The sequence below is a fragment of the Rhinichthys klamathensis genome, unplaced genomic scaffold (assembly GCF_029890125.1).
Source record: "Rhinichthys klamathensis goyatoka isolate OS25496 unplaced genomic scaffold, OSU_Roscu_1.1 h1tg000281l_1, whole genome shotgun sequence".
NCBI classification, from domain to species: Eukaryota; Metazoa; Chordata; class Actinopteri; order Cypriniformes; family Leuciscidae; genus Rhinichthys; species Rhinichthys klamathensis.
Window position 1 is genome coordinate 8,366,171 of NW_026606800.1, and position 27,818 is coordinate 8,393,988.

The 27,818-nt window shown below is 35.9% G+C and overlaps 1 protein-coding gene across 2 annotated transcripts; it reads right to left on the bottom strand.

The window, feature by feature from the left end:
• Positions 1–118: 118 nt before the first annotated feature.
• Positions 119–27,241, bottom strand: rxrgb (retinoid X receptor, gamma b). Of its 2 annotated transcripts, none has more exons than XM_056269367.1 (10): positions 27,098–27,241; positions 7,135–7,367; positions 3,619–3,763; positions 3,334–3,513; positions 2,441–2,601; positions 2,184–2,313; positions 1,482–1,614; positions 1,298–1,389; positions 699–804; positions 119–606 (listed from the first exon to the last, which is right to left on the bottom strand). In XM_056269367.1, exons 1-10 carry the CDS (start codon positions 27,126–27,128, stop codon positions 459–461), a joined length of 1,359 nt encoding a protein of 452 aa, XP_056125342.1. In that variant the 5' UTR covers positions 27,129–27,241; the 3' UTR covers positions 119–458. The 2 variants fall into 2 exon arrangements, with proteins under 2 accessions (XP_056125342.1, XP_056125341.1); XM_056269366.1 differs by lacking the exon at positions 27,098–27,241 and adding an exon at positions 21,304–21,418.
• Positions 27,242–27,818: the final 577 nt, after the last annotated feature.

A 27,818-nucleotide genomic window follows, 5' to 3' on the forward strand; every position in this document is an offset into this window, starting at 1 on the left:
TGACCTTTAAAGGCTTTTGGTTCTGCGGGGGAAAAAAGGTTAGATGCTTCAGTAAAATAAGGTTGATTGAAAATGACAACTTGCTCTTTCTTTTTTTATTCAAAAAGAAAAGAAAAAAAGTAGGTCATAGCATTTAAATATTTATTTGGACAGAATTCTAAGCTTCATTTTAGAAATTATTGTTTGGGTTTGATAAGCATATTCCTTGAATAAAATATAATTTCTTTATTGCATTGTCTTGCCACAATGTATACCTGATATTATCTATTTACAGAAACATTTCTTTTCAATACAATACCAATAAAATTACTCTGTTTCCCCTGCAAATAAAATAATAATAATAATAATAATTTGTGCTTGGTATAAAATATGCAGCGTACTGCAATATCTTCAATCAAGTTCGTTATTATATTAGTTACATAATAATATGTACAAAAAATGGTCCATTGGAACTCGTGTCACGTGATCTGATGAGGTGCTTCGAGCATCTCCATTAGGAAAGTGTCTATGGGTGTGTCTCCAATCAGCTTGAAGAAAAATAGGTGCTCCAAACACTTGAGCCCGATGGATCGGAGGGCAGGCAGACGCAACAAAAGTTTAGCAAACCTGTTAAGCAGTGAGAGAAGATAGCAGATAATATTAAGAATGAGCAATAGATATGATCAGTATTTACTGAACAAACATGTGTAGGGCTGTACCTGCCCGGCTGGTCAGGGTATTTGTGTTTAGTGTAGGTCTCCAGTGAGGCGTAAACTTTCTCCCTCAGTGCCTCCACCTCCACTGGGTTGGACAAGCCTTTAGCGTCTATGAGACGAGGCAATTTGCATGCTTTATAATGTCTATCAATATCTCACAAATGTCATTGCATCTAATTTATTAAAGTTCCCATTCACTGTAATCACATGAAAAAAAAAAAGAAGTATTTTTTGAGTTCCACAAAAGAAAAAAAATCACTGGGTTTAGAATAATGACAGAATTATTGTTATATTATTATATTGGGCAAACTATCCCTTTACCCTGAGAATATTATATTATAAAATATAATACAATATTTTATATAATATAATATAATATAATATAATAAAGTTAAAGGGATATTTGACCTAAAATATTATTATATTATGAGTAATATAATATAATTTAATATTTTTACAATTTTGGGTGAAATATCCCTTTAACTTGATTATACTATATTTTATATTGTATTACATTATATTATAGAACTTCAAATTAAATAAAATTATCTATTTTATCTATGCGGCAGACAAGTGTATATAGATGGCAATGAGCAACACACCAGGGTTGAAGAGGACGATGGCTCTAAGGCAGCCTAGTTCTGTCTTATCCATCTGCATATCCTTCATTTTAGACACCAGCTCAGTCAGTACCCTGTCACACACACACACATACACACACAGTAGATGTAATAAAATAAATGCTACAGATTTTCTGATTATTCTCTAAACAAACAAGATCCTCACCTGTTGAAGATGGATCCCACACCTGCACTGTGAGCACTGCTCCTGTGGACGTGAAGACCTGTGCCCAGCAAGATGCCATCCTTAACCGTGATTGAGCGATGAGAGAATGAAGCAATGAGGAGCTCGTTCCATCCTGAAGGAGAAAAATGACACGAATAGCAGGAAAATCATTTCTATATCCCCTTCTGTCTTCATGAACTCAAAACAGTGCTCTTCATTAGCGATGACTATTTTATGAGTGCATGTGACATGTTTGTCCAGCAGAGGTCAGCATTCCCGCTTACACAAACAACACAGTTCTGTCTGACCCTTTGACCTGGACAATTGAAATAAAATCAAATGTAAATATTAGATGAATAACCTGAACTTAAAATACAAAAATTAAAACTACTACATTTGCAACTAAAAGTTGAAGTTGAAGTACTAAAATGACTAAAAATTAAATAAAAATGATAGCTATATAGAAATATATAAAAAATGATATAAGCACACAACAAAAATACTAAAACTAAAATGAAAACTGATAATATAAAAAATAAAAGCTAATTCAAAATATTAATAAACACTATAACAGTATATAAATAATACTAAAACACACTGCTGGTGGTTTTAAATGTGTTTTTCAGTTGAGCGCTTGTTTGTAAACAGTAACTTCAGTATCCTCGTCATGTATATTCGTGTATCTGTGTGAGTGTCTCATACCTGCTCGAAGCAGAATGACCTGATCATCCAGAGGCAGATCGGAGAAATTAGGTATTCTCTTGGCCCACTCCACCAGAGTGAACAGTTGTTTGTCAGCTGCATGGCAGATATTAGTGACTGGGTCATTTGTCTGAGGAGGGAGGCCCGAAGATGTAAAGTGAAAGAGAAAGAAAGTAATTCACCTTTTTTTCCCCCAAGGCTAAAGTCAGCAGATATGTATTGTGTAAATTGTAATTGACCAAATGTCTGTGTCTTACAGAGTTGTCAGGGCTGCTCTCTGTGTATGTCTCAGTCTTGGGTTCGACTGCAAGCTCTGCATCCAGAATCTTATCCACAGGCATTTCTTCATTAAAACTGCTCGTTGATTCCACCTCATTATCACTTTTCTCCTTCCCACGCTGCCTCTCTTCCTGAACCGCTGCGGGGAATCACAGAGGTCAAGCAGTGCAGAGTAAATGAGTACATTCAAAATCAGCGTAATTAAGAATGATCACACATTTGAAATTTCTTTAGGACTAGACAGTTTATAGTGCACCTATAACCTTTATTTAACTGTGCTATATTAAAATATATTTTACTTAATTCAAAATGTTGTTTATATTTTTATTTGGTTTGATTTATTTTATTTTAAAGTATATTTTAGATATTATTATAAAACACATTTATAATATAAATATAATATATTCTATTATAAAAGCGGTCATATAAGGTAATGATAGAAATACTACCAATAATATATAATATAATAAAGCATAATATTAAAATTAAAATCTCAGTTGCACTTTATTTTGCAGTATGTGCACTTATGTGTACTTACAGTGTACTTGCCTAAGAAAGTACTGGGTAATATCATGTAACTACATTGGTTAAGGTAAGGTTTAGGGTTAGTACCTAGTTATTGTAATTAATATAATAAGTACATGCGGAACAGGACTGTAAAATAAACTGCAACCAAAATTTTACAAGACTTTTACAAGAGTGACCTGGCCACAAAGGCAGCAAAAACAACAACAACAAAAAAACAACACACAAAAAAAACAACACCCCAAACAAAACAGCAATTCAAAGGTCAAAGAAACAATTTCCAAAAGGCCTATCCTCAGTGTCTTTAAGTGCTCAAACTTCAAATAATTATGGAGCAAACACAAACCTTCCCGCTTCATGCCCATGGCTAGGCACTTCTGGTAGCGGCAGTATTGACAGCGGTTGCGCTGACGTTTGTCGATCAGGCACTCTTTGTTTTCTCGACACGTGTAGGTCAGGTCTTTTCGGATGGTCCTCTTAAAGAAGCCTTTGCAACCTTCACAACTATAAACACCATAGTGCTTCCCTGCAAACACAACCACATTTGTCATGAACCCCAGAAGAGATGGAGATGTATCTTGCATTAACTTCCAAACCAAAAGCAACATCCAAACATCTCTGTGAGTTGTACCTGAAGATCGGTCTCCACAAATGGCACAGATGTGTTTGGAGAGGGATCCAGGGCTACTGCACTGGTAGCTGCTCATGTTGCCCAGCGGAGCCAATCCTGGTGGAGGCTTGATGTCTTCTGAGCAATTCACATTCAAAGAGTTCATCTGTGAGACAGGAAGAGAGGTGAAGAGAGACGGAAACAGTTTACCATACAGTGCAAACACGAGTAGAGTTTATGTCACAATACAGCAGATTGTTTGTGTCCTTTCAACATAGCAGACACACACACACACACATGAATCCACAACCACACAAAAACAGACTTCACCCTTACAAGGCCATTACACACGTAGCTGTGAGAGCACTGACATAACATTTCAAAGGGGAGGGATATTTTGTCTCTCTCTCAGGAGAATTTACTATTTTTCCATCACGTTATTTTCTGCACTACTTTATTCAGCCTGCAGGTACGGTGGCCGAGAGAGCTCAACGCGCTGCAACTGAAGAAAACACATGCAAATACAAAAAAACACATGCAATTACAAAAAAAACACATGCAAATAAAATAAAACGCATGCAAATAGAAAAAAACGCGTGCAAATAAAAAAAAAAACACCCGCAAATTAAGAAAACATCTTCATCAGTTTCACAACACACGTGTGCTCCAAATACTCACAACACCACCAAATACAAACGTGCTGCAAAAGCTCACAACACAAATACAGAAAACGCGCTGCAAATAACACAGAGCACAACGGAAATGTTTCCAGAGGAACCAAATAAGTGACGAACCCGGCTGGGACGTGCTGGAATAGATATCCATAAATCTATGCGTCCATACATATAGTTTTATGTCTATATGTATGGACACTCTTGAAAATGAGATGTTGCATCTCAAGGGGCTATCCATTAATAAAATTGAAATTGAAATTAATTTCCTTATTATTTTCACCTGGGATGTTCCCATGACAACGCAGCACAGCGTCCATCAGCTGAAGAGCTGTTCTTACCACAGAAATATAATGCGGTCAACATAACGGATGTAAATACATTTTTATTTTTAGTTTACAAAAAAGCTTTTAAAATATGCGTTATATCTGTGTGTCTTAACTTTAAAATTTTGGACCCTACATTACCTAACATTTCTTACGAAACTTTTCTTTATGAAAATGTAATAACATGAAACAATTTGTACAGTGTAACTGATGTATAGATAAATATCTTTCCTTCATGATTTTCTTCTTTATCTTTTTTATTTATTTATTTTAGTTTCCAGCTCATTCTTTTCTCATTTGTATTCTGATGACATTGAACACATTGTTAATACATTTTGTACACTGTATACAAGTTGTATGTCATAAAAAAAATGTAATCTCTGTATGTTTTGCAAAAATAAATAAATAAAGTATAATTTTAAGCTGTAAGCACCAGCACGCATTGATTTATGGATATCTATGCCACTGCCAGCACGCACGTCCCAGCCGGGTTCGTCACTTATTTGGTTCCTCTGGAAACATTTCCGTTGTGCTCTGTGTTATTTGCAGCGCGTTTTCTGTATTTGTGTTGTGAGCTTTTGCAGCGCGTTTGCATTTGGTGGTGTTGTGAGTATTTGGAGCACACGTGTGTTGTGAAACTGATGAAGATGTTTTCTTAATTTGCGGGTGTTTTTTTTTATTTGCACGCGTTTTTTTTCTATTTGCATGCGTTTTATTTTATTTGCATGTGTTTTTTTGTATTTGCATGTGTTTTCTTCAGTTGCAGCGCGTTGAGCTCTCTCGGCCACCGTATGCAGGTGGCAGGATATGGCCATATAAATATTAAAGCTATATAAATATTAAAAAAAACAAAAAAATATTAAAATAATTAAACAAATAAGAATGTAACTAAAATGTAAACATTGAAATATTAATATATATATTAATAAATATGACAATAGTATTTATTTACATGTATTCATTTAGCAGACACATTTATCCAAATCAACTTAGCAATGAGGAATACAAGTACATATATAATACATAAAACAACACTGGTTTGATAACATTCTTTGACAGAAATTATATTGGTAGAAAACTGAAACTTCTTTGTAGTTAGTTCTTTACAGCTAATTTTTTGAGCCCTAAACACAATTACATTTTCTCACATTTTTAATAACTTGACAAAATTACAGCTTGATTGGAAATAACACAACCATGTCTTTGATACATACCTTGGTTTTTCTTTACTTTCTGTTGTTGTAATATGGGTAAAAAGCATCATTGATCATTTTCATACAATAAATATGATAATTTCACTACTTGACTGTCAGAAATTAAAAAAAGTCTAATATATTATATATACTGTGTGTATATATATATATATATATAATAAATATATATTATATATATATAAATATATAATAAATATTTTTGCCTTCATTTTGATGAGATAAAACTCCAAAAAGTGGCCAAGAAACACCCATGTAACAATTTCAGAAGAAGAAACACCAGGCAAAATGAATGGCGTGTGCTGCAGCAGCATTGTAAGTTTTTCAACACGTTTTCTTTTCATTTCAATATATAATTTCAAGCATATGTCTGTCGGTACATACTATTGCAGTTATTGATGTCCTTTCATTGGACTAGAAAAGCTTAAAACGTTTGTCTGAGTCAATGGCTTTCTCTGGCCTCCAGGGAGAAATGAGACACACACACACAAACATAAACTGACCTCTGTAACACCAGGGCAACAGTATGAGCAACATTCATGGTACAACGTGATGCACATCACAGTGTATAGCTTAAATGTTCAGAATAGAAAATACTAGCTTAGAATAGAAAATACTAGCTTACTACCTACTAAATATTGTAAAGTATGCAATTCAGTAACATACTAAATTTAGTTCAGATGATCTCATTTTGGGAATAAAAAGCAGTTTACTTTATTATTATTTTTAAATAATTTTGACAGTGCGATAACTGATTTAAAACTGCTATTTCAAAATGTTTGTGAGTATATTTATTGTGCGCTTTTGAGATTTGCATTTATTTATTTAAAAGGGGATAATATACAGTACTCGACATTCAAATAAATGTAATTCTGTCAAAACAACAGTGTTTGGCATGGTATTGGAATCGGATATGACAATTTTGACATGTTTGGTCTTGGCGGAATAAATCTGCTACGCTGCTGCTGCTGTTATTGGTTATTGCTGCTGCTGGTGCTGCAGAGCAAGTACGGGACTTGCTATTGCCAATAGTGTGCTGCAACTGCTACAGCAAATGTTGACAAGTGTTTGAAGGTTGGGCAGCGAGCTCAGCTCATTGGGTACTGATACAGCAGGCACCAATCAGCTGATCCATACAGAGGATGATGTGATTGCAAGCCAATTGAGTTAAAGACCTATCAGCCTGTGCCATCTAGAATTTCATGACAGAACTTTTTGTATATGTACCCAAGTTAGAAAGAAAAGCTAAGTTGGCATGCTAGACTCTGATTTTATTGCTTTTAGTTGGTGTCAGCCTGAGAGAGCACAGGATTATGTGAAGGTTCTTACCTGAGGGCTGTTGAGAGTGTTAAAGCCCATACTGGGTGTAGAGGGCAAGGAAATGGACGGTGAGACCAGAGACGGGGCGATGACTGAGTAGGGAGAGGCCAGGCCATTCATGGACGAGCCCAGGGTGCTCATGGGAGAGTGCAGTGGGCGGGAGGAACTGATGACGGACGGATGACCCACCATGGAGCTCATGGGTGGCGGCTGAGAGGGGGGTGAATTAAGAGCACTGGTGTCTACGAAGAGATGAAAAGAGCGATTCATATTAGACAAGAGGAATTCAAATGTAGTGCAAAAATGTGAAATGTACTAGCAATTTCTGAGTGAATGTCATGAGCAATCAAAGAATTACAAAGAAACCGCAAGTGACACGCTGAATTAAATGTTGAATTTGAAACTGAAATAGTATTTTCTTGCAAAACATAGTCCAAAAATCTTAATTATTTACAACTTCAAAACAAAAAAAATCCTTTTTACAGTGTAAATATAAATAAAAAAAAGAATGTGACAGGTTTTTATTTAGCATGTCCAGACGTCAGAGAACCGAGTAGCTGTGCCCGCGGGAACGTCAAGTACCTGTGGAGGCATGAGTGCCTTTGCAAAACATAAATTTCCTCCATTAATAAGGTTTAAATCTGTGCTGTGTAATGTAATGTGTAATAAAAAAATGTGCTGTTTGAGTAAATGTAAGAGGACACTTGACTGAGAGTCGATTAAATCTTTTCTGCTTTAACCATTCAGTCAGCAGCTGATGGAGTGCTACATACTGGTAATGGTAGTTTGTACCACAACAAGCACATAATCTATCTAACGTAGTACAAGGACACACACAGGGCAAAGGTTGCACCTTTTTGCCAATACCGATAGTGTTGCAATCCGTTAACTCATTTCATCATTCATCAAGATGAAGATCAAATCAAATTAATCTAAGATTAAATTAACATGAATTAACTTTATTGAGATGTGCAACACAAAACCTTCATTCGTCGTTCGGTCAGATAAACTGACAAGTAACAGTTTACCGTTTACATGAACATTGTAACTGTTTATGTTATTTACTGGCAGGTTATTTTAATTTACTGCTTAATGCATTACTGCAATATAAACCCAGAGAGGGTGATCATCAGGCATTGATGTAGATTTTAGCTCTCGTATTTTACTAAATGGCTATCAAGCTTTCAACTACAGTACAATACCATAATACACAACAACAAGGACAAAACATTTTCCTTTTTTAATCAGTATCTTTAATCTAAATCATCTATTATCCTCATGTTAAGAGTTCTGTCGAGCTTTATAGCTTGGTAACAGTGCACTAAATGCATACAAACTACAATGAAAATGAACAATTTAACGTAAATATGACCATTACCAACTTGATATTGTGGTGGTGCCGTTCAAATGAATTTCCATGCAAACATTTCAGCGAACTTGAAAGATTTTGACAATAAGATAGCCCTCGTGAATTAATGTAGATTTTATTTAGCTCTTGTATTTTACTAATGACAGTCAAGCTATCAACTACAGTACAATACCATAATACGCAACAATCATTTCAAATCAGGACAAAACATTTCCTTTAATCATTACATATAATCTATATATTTTATCATTCTCATGTCATGCTGATAATGGGAAATGTAGTTTTGAAGAATGAACCTCTTAAACTTGCTAAATGAGAAGCATTTTCTGTCAAGCTCACAAAATGCATAACTAGAGTTGATTTAAACTTAATCATGATGTGAATTTCTGTCCACACATTTCAGCGTATTTGAAACATGACCCGAGTGTCTAAAATTAGCTTCTTTTGTAATATTAGAGATAAGAGTGTATTTAATTCTCTATCTTGCAGTTTCTTTTATTCAAACCTGAATAGATCCAGCATTTTGTATTATTATTAACTAGGCAAAATCAAGCATTACAGCACTTATACACTGTTATAAACACACAGTCTGTCTGCTTTCTTTCGAGCTGGTTGCGTGTGTGTGTGTGTGTGTGTGTGTGTCTTAAGACTCTGGGCAGAAGGGAAAATATCTGTAGCGGATGGTCAAGATACCATTTGTAGGGAGGAAACATGGCCAACCAGTGATCCACATGTCAGCCTATCCTCAAATGTCCCACCAGATCGATTACATTCAAATCATACCACAAAGTCAAACGCGTGAAGCAACATTTTTATGGCTTTGGTACTGCATCTTTAAATTTGACCAAAAAAACAACAACAACAAAACAAAACAAAAAAACACGGCAAACTAATGTTGACGATCAAAGTAATACCGATTATTTTTGTGGGTTAGAGAAGGATGTATAGGATTCCCCTTATCACAATATATATTTCTTAACTTTAACTCCAAAATATAGGACATACAGAAATAAAATGGCTTGTGCAATTTATTTTGACTTTAAAATATACAAGTATAATGGAAGATATCGAAACTGACATCCTGTAGATGGCAGGATACTTTATCTCTATCTCTGCAGACTTGCATTTCATAAAGTTAAAAACAACTTTTGTATTTTTAGATGCATCAACCTTTGGCTGATAATTCAGATCTTATTCTTCTGAGACAGTCCATGTGCCAGACATTCATCAGGATTTCACAATGACACTGCAGTGCCCATGACCTTTGTACAGCTGTCTGATAGGAAAGTGCAGCCTTTGGTAGACTACTATCAAGTTCAGAGGAGACCACATGGCCACATGGCACAGGCCAGTGCAGGCACAATCACGTACATTGTCATTGCAAAAAACCCTTGCATTTCATGCAAAAAACGATCAGTATCCTCATAGATACTCTGTACACTCAAAACAGAGAAAGCTGTATCGTTTCAATGAACATGGCAAGATTCAAGGGCTGGAACACATCAGGATTTAGAGGGGGCTAGCTAAAATCTTCTGCTGATGTGTGGAGTCTCCAGCAGGGCTCTAATTCATTAAGCCTCTCACTAACTAACTAATAATTCACAATGACATGATAGAGAGAGGGAAAATTCATTAACTATTTTATTCTATATTTCATTCTGAATCTATTATATTTATTGTATTATTTGTGTATTGCATATAGTAAAATGAGTTTTTAAATTTTTTACAAATATTCGATTTTTTCTTTCACCGTTTCTTATCGATTGTTTATTAACACTGTTCCTCTGAGAAAACAAATGCAAAATGGGAAAAAAGAGAAAAACAATCAATGTTGCTTGCTAACAGAGAATTACAAATACTTACAAAGCTGACCAGCAGACTGGAAAGCGACATGGACCACATAAAGAGAGTGCGCCATTACAAAATGTACAAAAGAAAAGACACACATTTATCTAGATATATAAATAATGATTAACATTTAGACTTCTATTGTTTTCAAATAATTATTGATTTTTTTTTTTACACAGTAAATAATTTTAACTGTAAAAGACGACAGTAAAAACCTGTTAAGCAAGTTCCCGTACTATATACGGGACTTAAAGGTACAATATGTAAGATTTTTTTAATAAAATATCCAAAAATCACTTGCACAGTATGATATATTTCCTGCAGTTGTGTACTACAATATCCCAAAAGTCTCCAAAGATTTTTTATTTTAGAGAAATTCCAATTTTAAATAAGTGGCAGTCCCAGAAAAAAATGTCGCCTGTCAATGACGCAATATCCGCGCTATCCTCGGTTTCCGTTCATACTGCCATAGCCATGACGTAACCATGGCGACAGACGTGGACAACTGCGTAGTGCGTAACGTTTAGCGGCACGCAGTTCTTGTTTCTTTCAAACATAGACCATGGCAAGCAGACTTTGGGACAAACAAGGAGAACTAAAATGAGGATCATTATCAGCGTGACGTTTTTGAGATGCTGAGAGCTCCATGTCCGCGACTAACTTGGACTTGACACAGCTTCACGAGTTGCTTCATACCACTGTAATGTTAAAAAACATGAATGTTTGCACTCATCCATAAACATTATTAGATCCATCAGCTTGACAGCAAGTGCCATCATTCAGCTCATCACTGCGTCATCAACCTACACCTTTGTTATTGTTGGAAACTGCGCCCTCTTGTGGCAAAAAAACCCTACATATTGTGCCTTTAACTTAAAGCTGCAGTCCGGCGTTTTTCCTCTTTGTTGCCATCTCTGTTCGAAATCTGCAATTGCAGTCATTCGCGGAATTATTAACTTTACGTGAGTTGTACTGCAACACCCTCGACACGGCACAGCGCGGATGAACACAATGTTTGAGGAGAGTGTGCAGCTGTCAATCACAGCGCCGGTGTGGATACTGGCATTCAAAATCACAGATTATTCTTTTTGGAAATATGACCAACATAAGAATTTACACCGGAAAATGTCATCTGAACTAGTAAGAAACATCCACTTTTGTTCTGGTTCTGACATTGCAGTAAATCGCGCTGATTAAATCTAAGAATCGCTTATAAGTTATCATATCACGCAAAACTGTGCAAATTATACTTTGTTCTCAAATTGTTAATGTTAACAACGTAAGCAAGCATTGCGTGACTACATGTAATGTCCTTCCGATATGTATCCTTGTTTTCGCATGGGTCCGGTTGCAGTCTCTTCTTCTTTAGCCATTCTTTTGCATTTTACAGCGGGTGAATCTGTTGTCACTGGTGATTGTCGTTTGAACCTTTCTGGATCCGCCATCAAATTGATAAGTTTAATTATATCAAGTGCTGCGAGAAAAGGCTATAAATCTCCACCTCCAACATCCTCACACGCAATATAGCCTACTAGCCGAGACTCCTTCTTTATGTGTACAGATGTGACGTAATGACGCAAAGACATGCTCGAATCACCCGCGGAAATCCACCAGTACCACTGGAATTAAAAACATTATTACAAGCTTACCGGTTTGAATTGAGCTAAGGCAAGCAGATAGTTTTGAACACTGGCTGGTTATGTATTTTCTCAAATATGTATTTTGGATAATTTTTAACACCAAAAAAGCTACGGACTGCAGCTTTAACTGGTTACCTATTAAGTTCCGTATCAATTACAAAGTATTACTACTGACCTATAAAGCCCTAAATGGTCTAGCACCTGTGTATTTAATGGACCCCTACATCCATCGCGTTCTTTAAGATCACTAAATTCGAGGCTTCTGGACCAGTCATTTCTGGTCATTCCTAGGATATCTAAGTCCACTAAAGGAGGGAGGGCGTTCTCACATTTAGCTCCTAAACTCTGGAATAGCCTTCCTGATATTGTTCGAGGCTCAGACTCGCTTTCCCAGTTTAAAACTAGATTAAAGAGGCATCTCTTTAGCCAAGCATTCACATAATGCTTACCTTTTATACTACTGTTGAATCAGATCGAATGCATTAATATTATGAACAGCAGCTATGCTAATTATTTCCCATCTGCTTTTCTGCTGTTATCTCAGGACGCTAGTCCCAAGGTAAATAGCGTTCGTCAGCTCTAGTTTGTATCCAGCCTCTCACGGAGACTTCAGATGCCCCAACACTTGCGATGAGATGACTAAACGCCTGTGAAGAGACGACTCAACGCCGGCGATATGTTATGCCCTAAATTAATACATGATTAACTAACTGTATTTTTTCTATGTACATTTCTGAAATGCACTTTCTGTAAAGCTGCTTTGAAACAATATGTATTGTTAAAAGCGCTATACAAATAAATTTGAATTGAATTGAATTGAATATAGGAGAAAAACTGTAATAGATCTAACCTAACATTTTGTGTAATTTTACAGTAAAATACTGTTAAAATGTACCATTTTTTAAAGTAAAAATAACAAATCAACATATCATTTACAGTGAAAAACTGGAAGCTGACATTCCCACAATTCCCTGTGTGACTTCACATTTTATGGTTTTTAATTTTAATAATTATGTTTCATAGTTTTTCTTCTCAGTTATGTACATTAGAGTTAAATCTTATGTTGATAAAATGATGTCTATTGCATTATTTTTAGTGTCATGTTAGTACTACATACCATGATGGTGTTTTGTGTTTGTGTGTATGACACTGTGTGAATCTTACATATTCCCCGCAGCTTGTGGAAACATACTTATAATGAACTTTGATTCATCATGTGGCTTTTCTCTTGTGTTATTATGGTGAATGTCATTATATGTTAAAAGTACAAAACAGATGTTAGTAGCAGCACCGTGGTCTTGCTAAAGTTTTATTTTCCATTTAAAATGTATTTGTTTTTTTTGGAGAAATCTGTTCTGTAAATATGTTTACATTTTTACTGTATTCCACAGCTGCCAGACTCATTTATTTTTTTACAGTGTATCTTAATTATTTTTTAATAACATTATATAATTTATTATTATATAATTGTATTACCTTATATTGTTTTAGATTCAGATGATTAGATTAGATTCATTTATTTATTAGAATGTATCAACTACAAACAATGCCAGTCTTACTGCTAAAAGAACCATTTTGCATTTTCAGAATAAAAAAAATACTGAATGTGATTCCATAGAAAAGTAAAATTGTAAAAACTTGCAATAAGCTAACTTAAACTGCTGGTTATAATGCAAAATAGCTAAGTTAAAAGAAAAACTTTTCAAAATAAAGCCATGTTATTAAAATAAATTTTTGACTTTTTCTTAAGGACGTCCCTAAAGTAGGTTTTGACAGTTAGCTTTTCGGATTTAGCAGCGTATTATTGGCTGGAACCACACAAACACACACACACCCACTTAATGAAAGCCAAAAAGGTTCCCATCTTTCTTAATCTTTTGAATCGCTTATTTCTGTCCTAAATGAAGTTGACATCTGATCAATAATGGCACTAAACTCTCTTCTCATCACTGACAAGTATTTTCAACCAATTTACAGACACTTCAGCAAAGAAGATGGGGGTTGAAGGAAGGGCAACAGACACAAAAAGGTGGAAGGGGGGCAGAAGTGATTGAGGAATGGGACACTGTCCCACTCTATCCCAGTCTGCTGTGGAGAGCTGGAAGACATTAAATCAACCCTGATTACCGCCATGTGTCCAAAATCCCCCAAAGCCCAGGACTACACACACTACACTTCAGTTACCATAAACTAGTTTATCGGCACACAGTCTTTATATGTAAATGATTAACCTATACACTGAAGATAGCATCTACACGTGGGTGCTGCCAATAAACGTCCTCTTGTAATCTTATTTACTTCTGAACGTATCTGTATCTAAAAAAAAATTATTACAGGCAATAATACTATCTTTACAACCTAAACATTTCATTCACCGTTCTTATAATGTTGTTAACACATACGAATGTACACTCCCCAGCTCATGTTTTTCTTATCAGTACTGCTGTAATAATGCATTATGTTTATGCTCATGTCCCCAGAACCACTGACAAAGGTGGAAATGACCAGGACTCGTGCATGCCTCAGGAGGTCTGGGGCATGTTGGGATTTTTTTCACGAGCAGTATTGAAAACTGTCTAACACTATTACTGACGAAATGTAATTTTCTAGAAGGATTTTGTGTTTGAGTGTGTGTGTGTTCTGTTGCACAAAAGATATACTGTACTGTAGGCCTATAACTGCCGCTTTATGTGGATGACAGGGTGAGTGCTTGACAAGGTAAGAGTTAAGTGAATACTAAAGAATAATATGTATTTTGACTTGAGTGAAGTGGAATGAAGTCAATGAACTCTGAGTGTGTCCTGTAGTAACCTCTGTATTAATAATCTGTTCAAAACAACCACATTGTCACATGCATCACTCAGATTTCAAATAACTTCTGCTGACAAATGCTTATAGTCACACATGAAAGAGTAAAATAAAGAAGGATGGACAGAAAAACAGACAGTCAGACAGATGATAGAAAGATCGACACAGACAGACAGACGGCTAATACTGTACAGTAAAAGTTACAGTCTGAAAATGGACATTTTGGGAGGCGATATGCTGACATTTGGAAACAAACTCCTCAGGAAATAAAGGAACATTAATCAGTTTCAAAACATCCTGTCACATCGAGATCATATGACATCTGATAATCTGTAGCATTGAGGATGGTATAGTAATGGACTAAAAATCCTTCTAGAAAATTACGTGCGCTCCTCCGTCATGTCATGGCGCTCCTCCGTGTGCGACGCTGCGGAGCTCTTCGAGTCAACGAGCTCTGCTACAAAAAATTCCTATGTACCTGTATAGCTGTACCGGTACAAATGGCAAATAAAGCTTTAACTTAACTTAAAAAAAAAAAACGTTTGTGATATCATACACTTGATGACCCCTGGTAATGTCACAATGTAACAATCAGCAGAGATCCACAGGGACTGTTCCACTGAACATTGCACAAGATATCGTGAAGTAACAGTGTTCAGCGGCAGCCAGACCTCTTTTATTTGTCAAAATGAACCTAAAGTGAAAACAATTCAAAAGCAGCGGTTGACCCTCAATAGCCCGAATTCTGGAGAACTGCGAACCTCAAAACAATGTCAAGATGACCCGTCTACTATATTTGCATTATATTCACTGGTTCCCAAAATAGTCGGATTTTTATTAAATGAAGAATCTTACTAGCCAGCCAGGTCAAAAAGACTCTCAAACTCACAAGTTGTCTGGTTTTCAATGAGTCTGACCAATCCTTCTCTGATAGATCTCACTGAATATATGTACCATTATTGGGGTCGGTAAGATTTTTTTTATGTTTTTGAAAGAAATCTCTTTTTCCTCACCAAGGCTGCATCTATTTGACAAAAACTACATTAAAACAGTAATAATTAAAAAATAAAATGTAAAATTATGTTATGTTAATTATGTGAAATATGATTACAATTTAAACCGTTTTCTATTTAAATATATTTTAAAATGTGATTTATTCTTGTGATGGCAAAGCTGAATTTTAGCATCATTACTCGTTTTCAATGTCACATGATCCTTCAGAAATCATTCTAATATGCTGATTTGGTGCTCAGGAAACATTTCTTATTAATAATCATATCAATGTTGTGATGCTTGATATTTTTTGTGGAAATTACAAATATTTTTTTGTAACAAATGTAAAAGTGTTTGATCAGTTAAATGCATAACAAAATAATAATTTCTTTAGAAAAATTACTGTTACTGTTATCTCCAGCTGTTGTTGCACAAAACAAACAAACAGTAGGATGCACTGGATAAGGGTCACACTAGCCAGCTGACCAGTTAGGAAAATTACCCAAGACAACAATTTCTGTTCCAAAATTCCTGAAACTGTGCTTGTTCTTGAGGGTTTAACAGAGGATCAAGTTTCTTCCGAGACAGATAAAAGACATATAGAAACAGTTAAAGGTACAATATGTAAAAATTTTGTAATAAAATATCCAAAAATCACTTGCACAGTGTGACATATTTCCTGCAGTTGTGTACTTACAATATCCCAAAAGAAATTCCAATTTTAAATAAGTGGCCGTCCCGGATAAAAATGTCGCCTGTCAATGAAGCAATATCCGCGCTATCCTCGGTTTCCGGTCATACTGCCATAGCCATGACGTAACCATGGCGACAGACGTGGACAACTGCGTAGTGCGTAACGTTTAGCGGCGGCACGCAGTTCTTGTTTCTTTCAAACATAGACCATGGCAAGCAGACTTTGGGACAAACAAGGAGAACTAAAATGAGGATCATTATCAGCGTGGCGTTTTTGAGATGCCGAGAGCTCCACGTCCGCGACTAACTTGGACTTGACAGAGCTTCACGAGTCACCACTTGACAGCTTTATTAGACAGGTGAGCAAATGTACATAAAACAAATCAATGTTATATAACGTTAGCTCAACATGATGAAATGTTAGAATATGGTCAGTATGTTATTCTAATCTTGATCTAGCTTACTGCTAGTTTCGTATAGCAAACGATCAAACACGCACTAACACGTAGTATAACATTATAACTTTCAACACACATTTAAATGCCGTTTAGTGTGATAGTGTAACGTTAGACCAAGTGAAGCAGTGCTGCGTTACCTCACAAGTTTAATTCGTCTAATAAACTGACCTGTGTGAGTAATCCAGCACTTGCGGGTAGTTCGGTAGAATTAAATGCCCTTATTCCTTTATATCCGCGAGACTCGCGTCACGATATCTGTCTCTTTAGCAATCGCGACCTGCTTCATACCACTGTAATGTTAAAAAACATGAATGTTTGCACTCATCCATAAACATTATTAGATCCATCAGCTTGACAGCAAGTCCCATCATTCAGCTCATCACTGCGTCATCAACCTACACCTTTGTTATTGTTGGAAACTGCGCCCTCTTGTGGCGAAAAAATCTTACATATTATGCCTTTAAGGCACAAACACCCACCTCAATATATGTGCACACCTCTCTCTAGAAAACAAGCTGTCTTGGGATATATAGATATAGTCAATAGATGTTTTCAGTTTTAATGACAGAGAGGACTCTTCATAGGGAAACCTTGACATGTAACCCAAAATTTATTTATTTATTGACTTACAATAAAGAAAGCAGCTCTCAAGTTTCTCAGAGCAACAACTGCGCACATTTTACACACAAAAAGTGTTTAAATTAGAGGGTTAATTCACCCAAAAATGTAAATTCTGTCATTATTTACTCACCCTCGTGTCGTTCCAAACCAGTAAGACTTTCCTTCATCTCCGGAACACAAATGATGATATTTTTATTAAATCTGAGAGCTTTCTGTACACTCCATTCTTGACAGCCTATACAAGTGAAACTTGCTCAAAAGTACTGCGTAACAGTTGCGTAACACACAAGAATGAACCTCATTGGTTACGCAGCACGTTTGAGCTTCCAGAAGAGGTTTGTTCTTGCGTGTCATTCATGTTCGGTTGAGCTTTTGTTTATGTTCGCTGACCAATGTTTATGTGAGTAGACACCTAAATTAAATCTGCTCATCATATAAAGCGATCGAGTCTCTTCAGAAAATTTGGACTAAACCACTCAATTCATATGGATTAGTTTTACGATCTCTTTATGAACATTTTGAAGCGTCAAATTTTCTTTTATAGGCTGTCAATGGAGAGTAGAGAAAGCTCTCAAGATTTCATAAAAATATCTTAATTTGTGTTACGAAGATGAACGAAAGTCTTTCGGGTTTGGAACGACATGAGGGTGAGTAATTAATGACAGAATTCTTCAGAATTTTTGGGTGAACTAACCTTTCAAAGGAGACTGCTACACATTTATTATCACAACATTTTTTCTTTTGTCAAATCAACTTAGATCATTTATGTGGTTCAGATAAGATAATATTTTGAGTTTCTGCTAATTAAACCAATCTCTTTCATTGTATTAGCATTTTTTTTAATTTCAATGAACTTAAAATTTTAAGGTTACTTACTTTTTCAAGTTAAACCACCAATATTTTTTTACAGTGTAGGTTACAGTCTAGCAGCATTAAACAGCAGCAGCATGTGTGAAACCACAATACTGTCACACATAACCTTTAGTAACTTCAACAAAAGAGAGAGGTGAAGAAAAAAATAAAACAGAACTAGTAAAAGGAAAGATTAAGATAGAAAGGGAGTCTAGTGTCAGTGCTGAATCAAACGTATAAAATGTTGAAAGATGTTTTTCTCAGTATTGATCCCAAACACTAACCTACTGCCAATCCTAACCGGATCTTTGGAAAAACCTAAACCTCTACCTAAATGTTTGCAAAACTCCATAAACGTACCTATACATTCAATTCCCTGCAGTTTCCAAATGAACACTAGAGGCAGTAAAACACTAACATTATGATAACAGAGGCAGATTTTCAGTTAATAAAGATGCACAGTTCTTTGCACAATATTATGTTATGACCTTAAAACACTTTTACCATTGCGCATGATTGTTTTGATGTAGTAAACTTGCACTGTAACTCATCTGGTACAGTATTGCACTTGCGTTTAGGAGCGGTCCTGTGAAACACAAATCACGATTAAAAAGCAAAAACACTTGTAGAAGCAATCTAAAATTGCATGCATTTTTATCTCATGTTTGCTTAACTCTATCGGTTAGGTTTAGGGCAGGGTTTAATGTAGGTGGTAGAGCATTTAGTATCACACTAATGATATGTACAACAACCACTGAATAACACATTGCCACATTCAAGTTCTTCTGTTTTGGATGAAACTCAATGTACTTTTAAACGCAACTCTTTAAAAACGTAACATTTCACTTTAGGTGTCAAGAAAAATGCAAAAAGCAACGTAATATCATTTTGCAGAAATGTTGCTAAATGGCCTGTGTTGGTCAATCCCTATTCAAATGATGTTATGGTCTTATATGAAACAATTAAAAGCAGCTGCAGCCTGCAGGGCTACAAAACACGGTTTTCTTATGGTACCTACGACTAGTCTGAGGTGGTTTAGCAGTTAAGGTATGTTTATGAAATCAATTTTAATGGAGAAACAATCCCAGCTGACATATTGCCTGCCAATAAGTTTTACAGAAAGAAAAATTTGGATTAAAGTAAACAAACTACACTATGGATAAAGCATGTGGACACCACACCCGCTTGTGCTTCTTAATCACAAAACCAGACATTAATGCTGGTCCTCCCTAATGCATTCCACTCTTCTGGGAAGGTTTTCCACTATATATTGGAACACAACTACAGAAAAACATGATCATCAATGAGCTCAGGTACTGGTGATGGGGTTAAGCTCAGAGTCGGTGCTCCAATTCATCCAAAATATATTCTGAAAAATATATATTTTTTGTCCATAAGTAAATGATGTCCAATGTTGTTTTGGACCCCATTGACTCTCTCCACAGAAGAAAGAAAATCATACAATTTTGGAACAACATGAGGGTGAATTAACGATGACAGAATTGTCATTTTTGGGTAAACTGTCCCTTTAATATTTGTCATCACTGGAATTAAGAAGCCTAGACAAACCTGATAATTAGAAGGTTATGTCAACATACTTGCAATGTATGTTTTAGCCCTCATTTCCAAAACAACAAATATACCATTAAAAGACACCTAGATGTCCAAGGTTCCAATTAACCTCCAAGGTTAATTAATGTAATCTCATTTACATTAATTTGTAAAATGAGACATGCAAACATTAATGAATGCAAGCTCACTATCTAAGAATTTTAACAAGTTTTATTTGTTGCATCAACATTCAGAGAAAGGTAGAAACAGAAAGAGAAAGAACAACAGAGAGTGACTGACCATCAATCAGCGACAACAACTTCCGTCACCGCTTTCTATTGTGCGATCAAATGGGAGTTTGTCCTTGTCAGTAAAAGTATTTACACACACCCACACCCACAAATGCCCTCAACAGAACTATTGTCAGAGAGAGACAGAGATGGTGAATGTGTAGAAAGAGCACATGAGAAACAGAGAAGAAAAGAAGTGAGGGGGTGAAGCAAATGTGTGAGATATAAAGTGATGTACCGGAAATAGATTTATCCAAGCAGACTTTCCTAAAATATCCACAATACTCCATTTAAACAGCATTAGAGTAAAGAGCCTTGCCAAGTATTTTCACTGTCAACGGCTGAGAGCAGAGGTTACAGGTTAATTACAAACAAGCTAATATATATATATATAATATTACTGTTTTTACTGTATGTTGGAACAAATAAATGCAGTCTTGGTGACCAAAAGAGACTTTTAAAAACCCTTTAGCTTATAATACATATATTATAATTCAGAATAAAATAAACCAAAATCAAGCAAACTCCCACCAAAAAACAATCAATAACAAAAACAAAACAAAAAAACTACAAATCCTTCATGTGTTGGTTGAGTAAGTCAAATATATTATTAAATATGATTGAATCAACCTGACTATTTTGAGTTACTACAATTAAACCAATTTTTACATCAATTAAACAAATTTTGTAGGTTAGACATCATCAGTTTGGGGTGGGACTATTCGTTTGTCCAACCAATGACAGGTGAAGAGATCAGGAAACCTGTTTGAAAACAATAATTACTTTACAAACCAATTCTAGTGGTGAATTTAAGCAGTTAATCCCTTGCTTAGAAATAATAAAAGGTATCAACAGCTTATTTACTCATGACAAAAAAACACATACCAACACATCCCTAAAACTGCAAGTATCACAATCTAATCAGATTTCAAGTGTTTTTCCAATTGTTTTACACAGCACAGTTCTCTCATCTCCCCCTAGGATGCACCAATCGTGTACTTCCTGAGAGCATAAGCATAGCAGTTTGGGACCTGGTATTATTATCAGATACTCACGGTGGTTGTAGTGACCATTCTCTCTGCCGTGACTCTGATCGTGAAGAGGCAACACCGGCGGATGCCACATGACCGCGAGCACCACTCAACTAAACCTCACCGGGAACAGTAGAGCACCTGTCCGAACACAGACTCACTCCGCTGATGGAACAGATGGGATATGAGCGAAACAGGACGGCCGTAGGGGAAGGATCCGCGGGGAGGAGTCTGCTAGTTTATGGGATTACTCGGATTATCAACGATTGAATCCAGCAAGAACCGTTTACTGCCACAAAGATCAGCCTCCCTCCAAGCTTTGACAAGACTCCTTCTGCACAGACCACGTCTGCCCGGACAGAGGCTCAGGGTATCATTAAATCTATCAGCCCAGATGGGCCACCTGTTGCCCGGCCAGGGATGAAGTGTGCTCAAGTGTGTGTGAGATTCAAATAACAAAGCAATTTGTTTGATTCAGATTTTAAGATCATATTTACAGAAAACATCTGATTATCAAATAAATTCTAATTACCATAGTATAATAGTAAGATGGGCATATGAATACTTCTATTAAAGGATTAGTTCAATTCAGAATTAAAATTTCCTGGTAATTTACTCAGCCCCATGTTCATGTCTGTCTTTTTCAGTTGAAAAGAAATGAAGATTTTGAGGAAAACATTCCAGGATTTTTCTCCATATAGTGGACTTCAACGGGGTACAACAGTTGCAGTTTCAATGAAGCTTCAAAGGGCTCTACACAATCCCAGCTAAGGAATAAGGGTCTTATCTAGCGAAACGATCTGTCATTTTCTAAAAAAAACAACAAAAACATTTATATACCGGTACTTTTTAACCACAAATGCTCGTCTTGCACTAGCTCTACGAAACGCCACACATTACGTAGGCCTAATCATGTTGAAAGGTCACACGTGACATAGGCGGAAGTACCAACCTAGTGTTTATAAAGCGAACGTGCAAAGACTAAGTCAAACGCCATTTATAAATAAAAATAAATAAAAAAAGGTAAAACAACGATGTCTGACGATTTTGAAGTTGGAGGAGAAAATGAGATGGGAGTTTTTCGCTTTACCCTAACTTTTTGAACCGGATCACGCATGTGATTATGTAACGCGTGGCGCATCGCAGAGCTAGTGCAAGACGAGCATTTGTGGTTATATATATATATATATATATATATTTTTTTTTTTTTCAGAAAATGACATATCGTTTCACTAGATAAGATCCTTATTCCTTCTGGGGTCTTTTAGAGCCAATGAAGCTGCATTGAAACTGCAATTTGGACCTTCAAACCTTTGTACCCCATTGAAGTCCACTATATGGAGAAAATTCCTGGAATGTTTTCCTCAAAAACCTTAATTTCTTTTCGACTGCAGAAAGAAAGAGATGAACATCTTGGATGACGTGGGGGTGAGTAAATTATCAGGAAATTTTAATTCTGAAGTGAACTAATCCTTTAAGTCAGTAAAGTGGCAATGGCAGGTCTTTCTCACACATGTACACACACACACACACACACACACACACACACACACACACACACACACACACACACACACACACACACACACACACACACACACACACACACACACACACTATGAAGCATAGTTCACAGCCAAGTCTGGCAGCCTCCTCTCACACACCTGCTATAATCTAATGTACTTCTATCTCAAGACAGTGCCATGAATCAACATTAGCACTGAACAGGAAGAAAAATTACCTTGAATATTATTAAGAATATTTTTAAGAAATTAATAGTTTTATTCAGCAATGCATTAAATTGATCAAAAATCACAGTAACTTTTACATTATTACAAAAATATTAAGCAGGACAACTGTTTTCAACACTGATAATAAGAAATTTTTTTGAAGCACCAAATCAGCATGAATGATTTCTGATGGATCATGTGACACTGAAGACTGGAGTAATGATGCTGAAAAATTACTACATTTATATTAATTAAATTTTAATATAATATAGAGAGTTATTTTAATAGTAATAATATTTCACATTATTACTGTTTTTAATGCATTTTGATCAAATAAATGCAGCCTTGGTGAGCATAAAAACGTTAAATAATCTTACCGACCACAAACATTTAAACTATATTGTATTAATAAAAAAAACAAAACTAGAAAAAGAGACAAAGTACTGGCATCATATAATGACGTCAAACAACTGCAACTTCATATTTACTGAATTAAATATCAGTGTCATATCAGCATCAAGTCAATGGAGGATTTTGAGCTAAATTAATTGCAAAAAACGGTGCAAAAAATAATAAAATGAAACTTTGAGAGATTTCGATACAGTGATCCCTTGAAAGCACTTTCTACTAAAGCCTACAATATATCAATAATGATGCCACCATTACAGTTTCATTGAGGCAGAGAGACAGTAGAGAGAGCTGACTTTATGACAGAATGCCTTTAGGGTAAATCTAAAAAAGCCTCTTTAATATGTCATCCAATAAAAGCAATGCCCCACATGGATCAGTCTGAATGAAAAGAGAGTTGAGATCACACAGAAGATTGACACAATTGGAGCTGCCTGCAGAGATATTAGAAGCCACATCACCAAAACAATAGTATTAGGTTCTCCATCTCCTTGCATTTTTCTTATTGCTAACAAAAACATTGACATCACCATTAAACTTAAAAAATTATTAAACTTAAACATTATTATCGTCTTCCATCTTTAATAAGTCTTAGACTTGGGATAATTAAGAGGGTATGAATATGTACACACTACTATTAAAAATATTGGGGTCTTTGTTGGGAAAGAAAAATGTTGGGGAAAGATTTTTCTTAAAAAGAAATTAATACTTTCATTCAGTAAGGGTGCATTAACTTGATCAAAAGTGACAGTAAAGAGTAAAGACTAAAGATGGACTGATGTTTCGACCGCCTAAATCAGCCGATTTTTTATCAATTTAGAACCATCGGTATATCGGCTATAGCATGAAAAAAGCCAATATATAAACTGACAGTTTATTAATTAACAGTTAATTATAATGTCTTTCAATTTGTTAAAGAATGTTTTATAATAACAAGTCAAATGTTAGTTAGTTGTTAATAAGAAATATTTGATAGCAAAAATAATCTTTGAAGGTTGTCATGTTGACTTATTTGTGCCTCTTATAATGTTGGGCTTTTGAATGTTAAAAGGATGAAATGAAAATAATAGTTCAATGAAAATAATTTGATGATGCAGCAATAAACTATAGCTAGTATACCTAATACATGTGTTTTTGAACTTTGCTAATTTAAAACATGATCAAAACAGTAATCTATTTTAATGAAAAAAGTGACAAGTGACAAGTGTCGGTATCAGAATTGGCCAGTTGTTTGTCAAAATCAGTATTGCTATCTGCCTAAAAGAATCCAATTTCCCTAGTAAAGAGTTTTACATTTTTACATTTCAAATAAATGCTGTTCCTTTAAACGTTTTATTCATCAAAGAATCCTTAAAAATAATCAGCAGCACAACTTTTGTCAACATTGATAACACTATGAAATGTTTCTTGAGCAGTGAGCCCCAAATCACTGTATTGGAGAGCATAGAGACTTCTCCTCAAACATTTTACAGGCTGCCTGCAACCCATGTTGACAAGCACGTGAACACAGTTCAACCCCACTACTGTGATGCAAGGGTCCACGTCTAACATTTCAAAGCAGCATGTCCTCAAGGAAGCACTCAGAACATGTCCAGCAATCAAAATAGATTTCCACCCTTGCCCCAGTCTACTTCACCCCAGACTTATATTACTCCAGCATGTTTATATCCAGAATGAGGAGCTAATAAGAGCTGAGGTCCGAAATAGTATCTAGTTCATTTACCTATAGCAGCTATACATTTATCTACAGTAGCAGCACCACCGGTGTAAAGGTTATGACTAATTGTCAAACTGCTCCTTAAAAGGACTAATCTTAATAATCATCCAATTTTAATCAGTACAATCAGCTGGTCATGATCTCAAAATCTAAAGACTGACAGGATCATTTGCCTAAAGAACACACTCCAATATGTTCTTTTCTCATGGATGCATATCCTTTGTTTTCCCCCAAAGCCTTTCCCAAAAGTTGGGCTTTTCTGACTCTCTTGAAAGTGATGTTAAGGGCAAGGCTGCTCAGTGAGTCACATGTTGAAAGCCTTAAGCGCATATAGGAAATCTACAGAAACCGTTGTGAGCAGTTTGAAAGCATGTGTACAGCTGACAATAACAAAGGCCTCTGAGCCACTCCTGTCTGATGACTGTAACACACGTTTCCTTTTTTTCTCATCTATGTGTCTTTGGACTTGCAGAGTGGGTTCACATTGTTAAACGTGGAGGAATGTTGTCAGTTATAAACACTTCTCTGAAAGTCTACAGAAAGGAACAAGAATAAGCTGAGAGTAAAGGCACAGATGGCTTCAGTGACATCAAAAAATCCTATAGCTCAAACAGTATAGCATGTTGCTGCTAGCAATGCCAAGGTCAAGGGTTCCATTCCCAGGAAATGCATGAAGCAATAAAATATAAACCCTGAATGCATGTTCTTTGGATAAAAGTAACATCTGCCAAATGCATACATGTAAAATGTCATTAAAAAGGAATTGAATGTGTAGGCCTATAGATGTTCACTTAACCACTGTGATTAATTTAACCTTGTTAACCTGGTTCAAAAAAGTTCAAAACCTGCATCGTTACGTCACATGACTGTATCATATTTACAGCATTCTATTCTATATGTATTCATCATTATTAGTTCCCATTCTTATAGCTTTTTGCATGAAGCTCTCTGTTATCCACAACTTATTAATACAGCATTCTTGTGTTTGCTCTACAAATCTCTGTAAAATACATAGAGTAAAAACATTGTTGATACATATTCTTCATTGAAAATAAAAAAAACATCTGATATTACCTCAGAAGCATAGGCTATGTACATTAGGCTGAATTCTTGCTCTGCTGGGAAATCCATCTTAAGCAGGTATAGCTGTGTTTTGGAACATGGAAGATGGTTTTTAAGCTGGCTATTAGCTGGTATAAGCTAGTCTTTGAGCTGCCTGCAGGTCAAACCAGCTCAAGATGGTCAAAACATGATAGCTGGTGGTCAACCATCTGATGACCAGCTAATAACCAGAGTGGACCAACCAAAAACCTACAATATTCCAACACACAAAACATCTTAAATTATATTTAAGGGGATAGTAACATGTGATAATCTATTGTACTCTGCTGAAGTTTTTTAATCTGAATACATTATTAAACATTTAGTAAATTCATTAAAACGTAACATGACAATGTCAGGTTGGGTTAAGAGCGTCATGCACTTTAATTAGGTCTGTCAAACTGGCTAGTTATTTGATTCGAGACTTATGACTTACACTCAACACTATAGACTAACATTAGAAATGGCAAGAGTTGTCTCTGACTTTGTCTAAAATAATATGTCATTCGCCTTCACTCCTGAAAAAAGTCGCGGAATAAACATTCCTATGCTGTACACGAAATCTCCTCAAAAGCAATAAAAAACGAATCCGACACAATAGGAGGTCTATTGCTAGGAGGGCGATTGATTATAAATGCAATTAAAATGCCAACCGTGCATGTAAACCGCGGAGTGGTCACCTGACAGCAAAGCACGCGGGTTGATAGGACAATAATCAGTCTGAACTGAAGTTCATCAGCGAAGTTGTTTAATTAAACTTTGACGGCACGCACGCACGCGTGTGGCTGCAAACGGCACGGGCAACTGCGCAAAGATGATACTGAAGAGCAGGAACAGGAAATGAAAAGACACTGCGACTTACGGAGATGTAAATATGTGTCGTGAGTATCCATTCCGAGTCAGTTTACTGTCAGGTCTGGTCCCTGAGCCGCGCGGCGCCCCTCTCAATTCCTCTCCCCGGCCCGAGTGAACTGAACTCTGCGGTGCTGCTGGCTGGCTCGGGGCCGCGATCAGGGGGAGGCGGTGGGGAGGAGGGGTTTCACAAACGACAACAATCAGATAACACATAGCCAGGCAGATGACTTAAGCACATGTGTACAACAGTTTATACAAAATAACATTTAAACAGTATAACCATGACTAATTACTGTTTAGTAGCTAACACACAATTTAAGTAAATATATTGCAATGCTATTTATAACATGGCCTGAACACACACTAGAAAGAACAACCATTTACATCTGACAGATGTTTTTATACATGTATAAATGTAATGTAAGGCTTAGATGACCATTGATGCTAATAGTTTCCGTGATCCACTTAGGCTTGCAATGCTTTTGCAACACAGACCAGATCAGGTAGAAATGCTTAAGGTAAGAGCTGAACAATGTTCTTCTTCATAATATGTGTGCCAAAAGGAATAGCATAATTCCAGTCAGGCAAAGGGTAGAATTTAAGCAATTATCAACCCAATCCCAAGAGAAAATGTAACTATTTCCCGAGCTGGCAATTTCACCTAAATTTGTATGATGTGATTAGCACAGAAACATGATTTTTTTTTTTAAAGAAAATGAAGATCCACC

What these genes read in the sequence shown, in the direction of transcription:
- rxrgb (XM_056269366.1), bottom strand. Translation starts at nt 21,373, where the DNA reads ATGTGGCATCCGCCGGTGTTGCCTCTTCACGATCAGAGTCACGGCAGA. An exon ending in GAATGGTCACTACAACCACC is followed by an intron (nt 7,368 to 21,303) that starts GTGAGTATCTGA and finishes ATCTCTTCGTAG; the next exon opens with ACACCAGTGCTCTTAATTCA. An exon ending in CATGGGCATGAAGCGGGAAG is followed by an intron (nt 2,602 to 3,333) that starts GTTTGTGTTTGC and finishes GATTCCCCGCAG; the next exon opens with CGGTTCAGGAAGAGAGGCAG.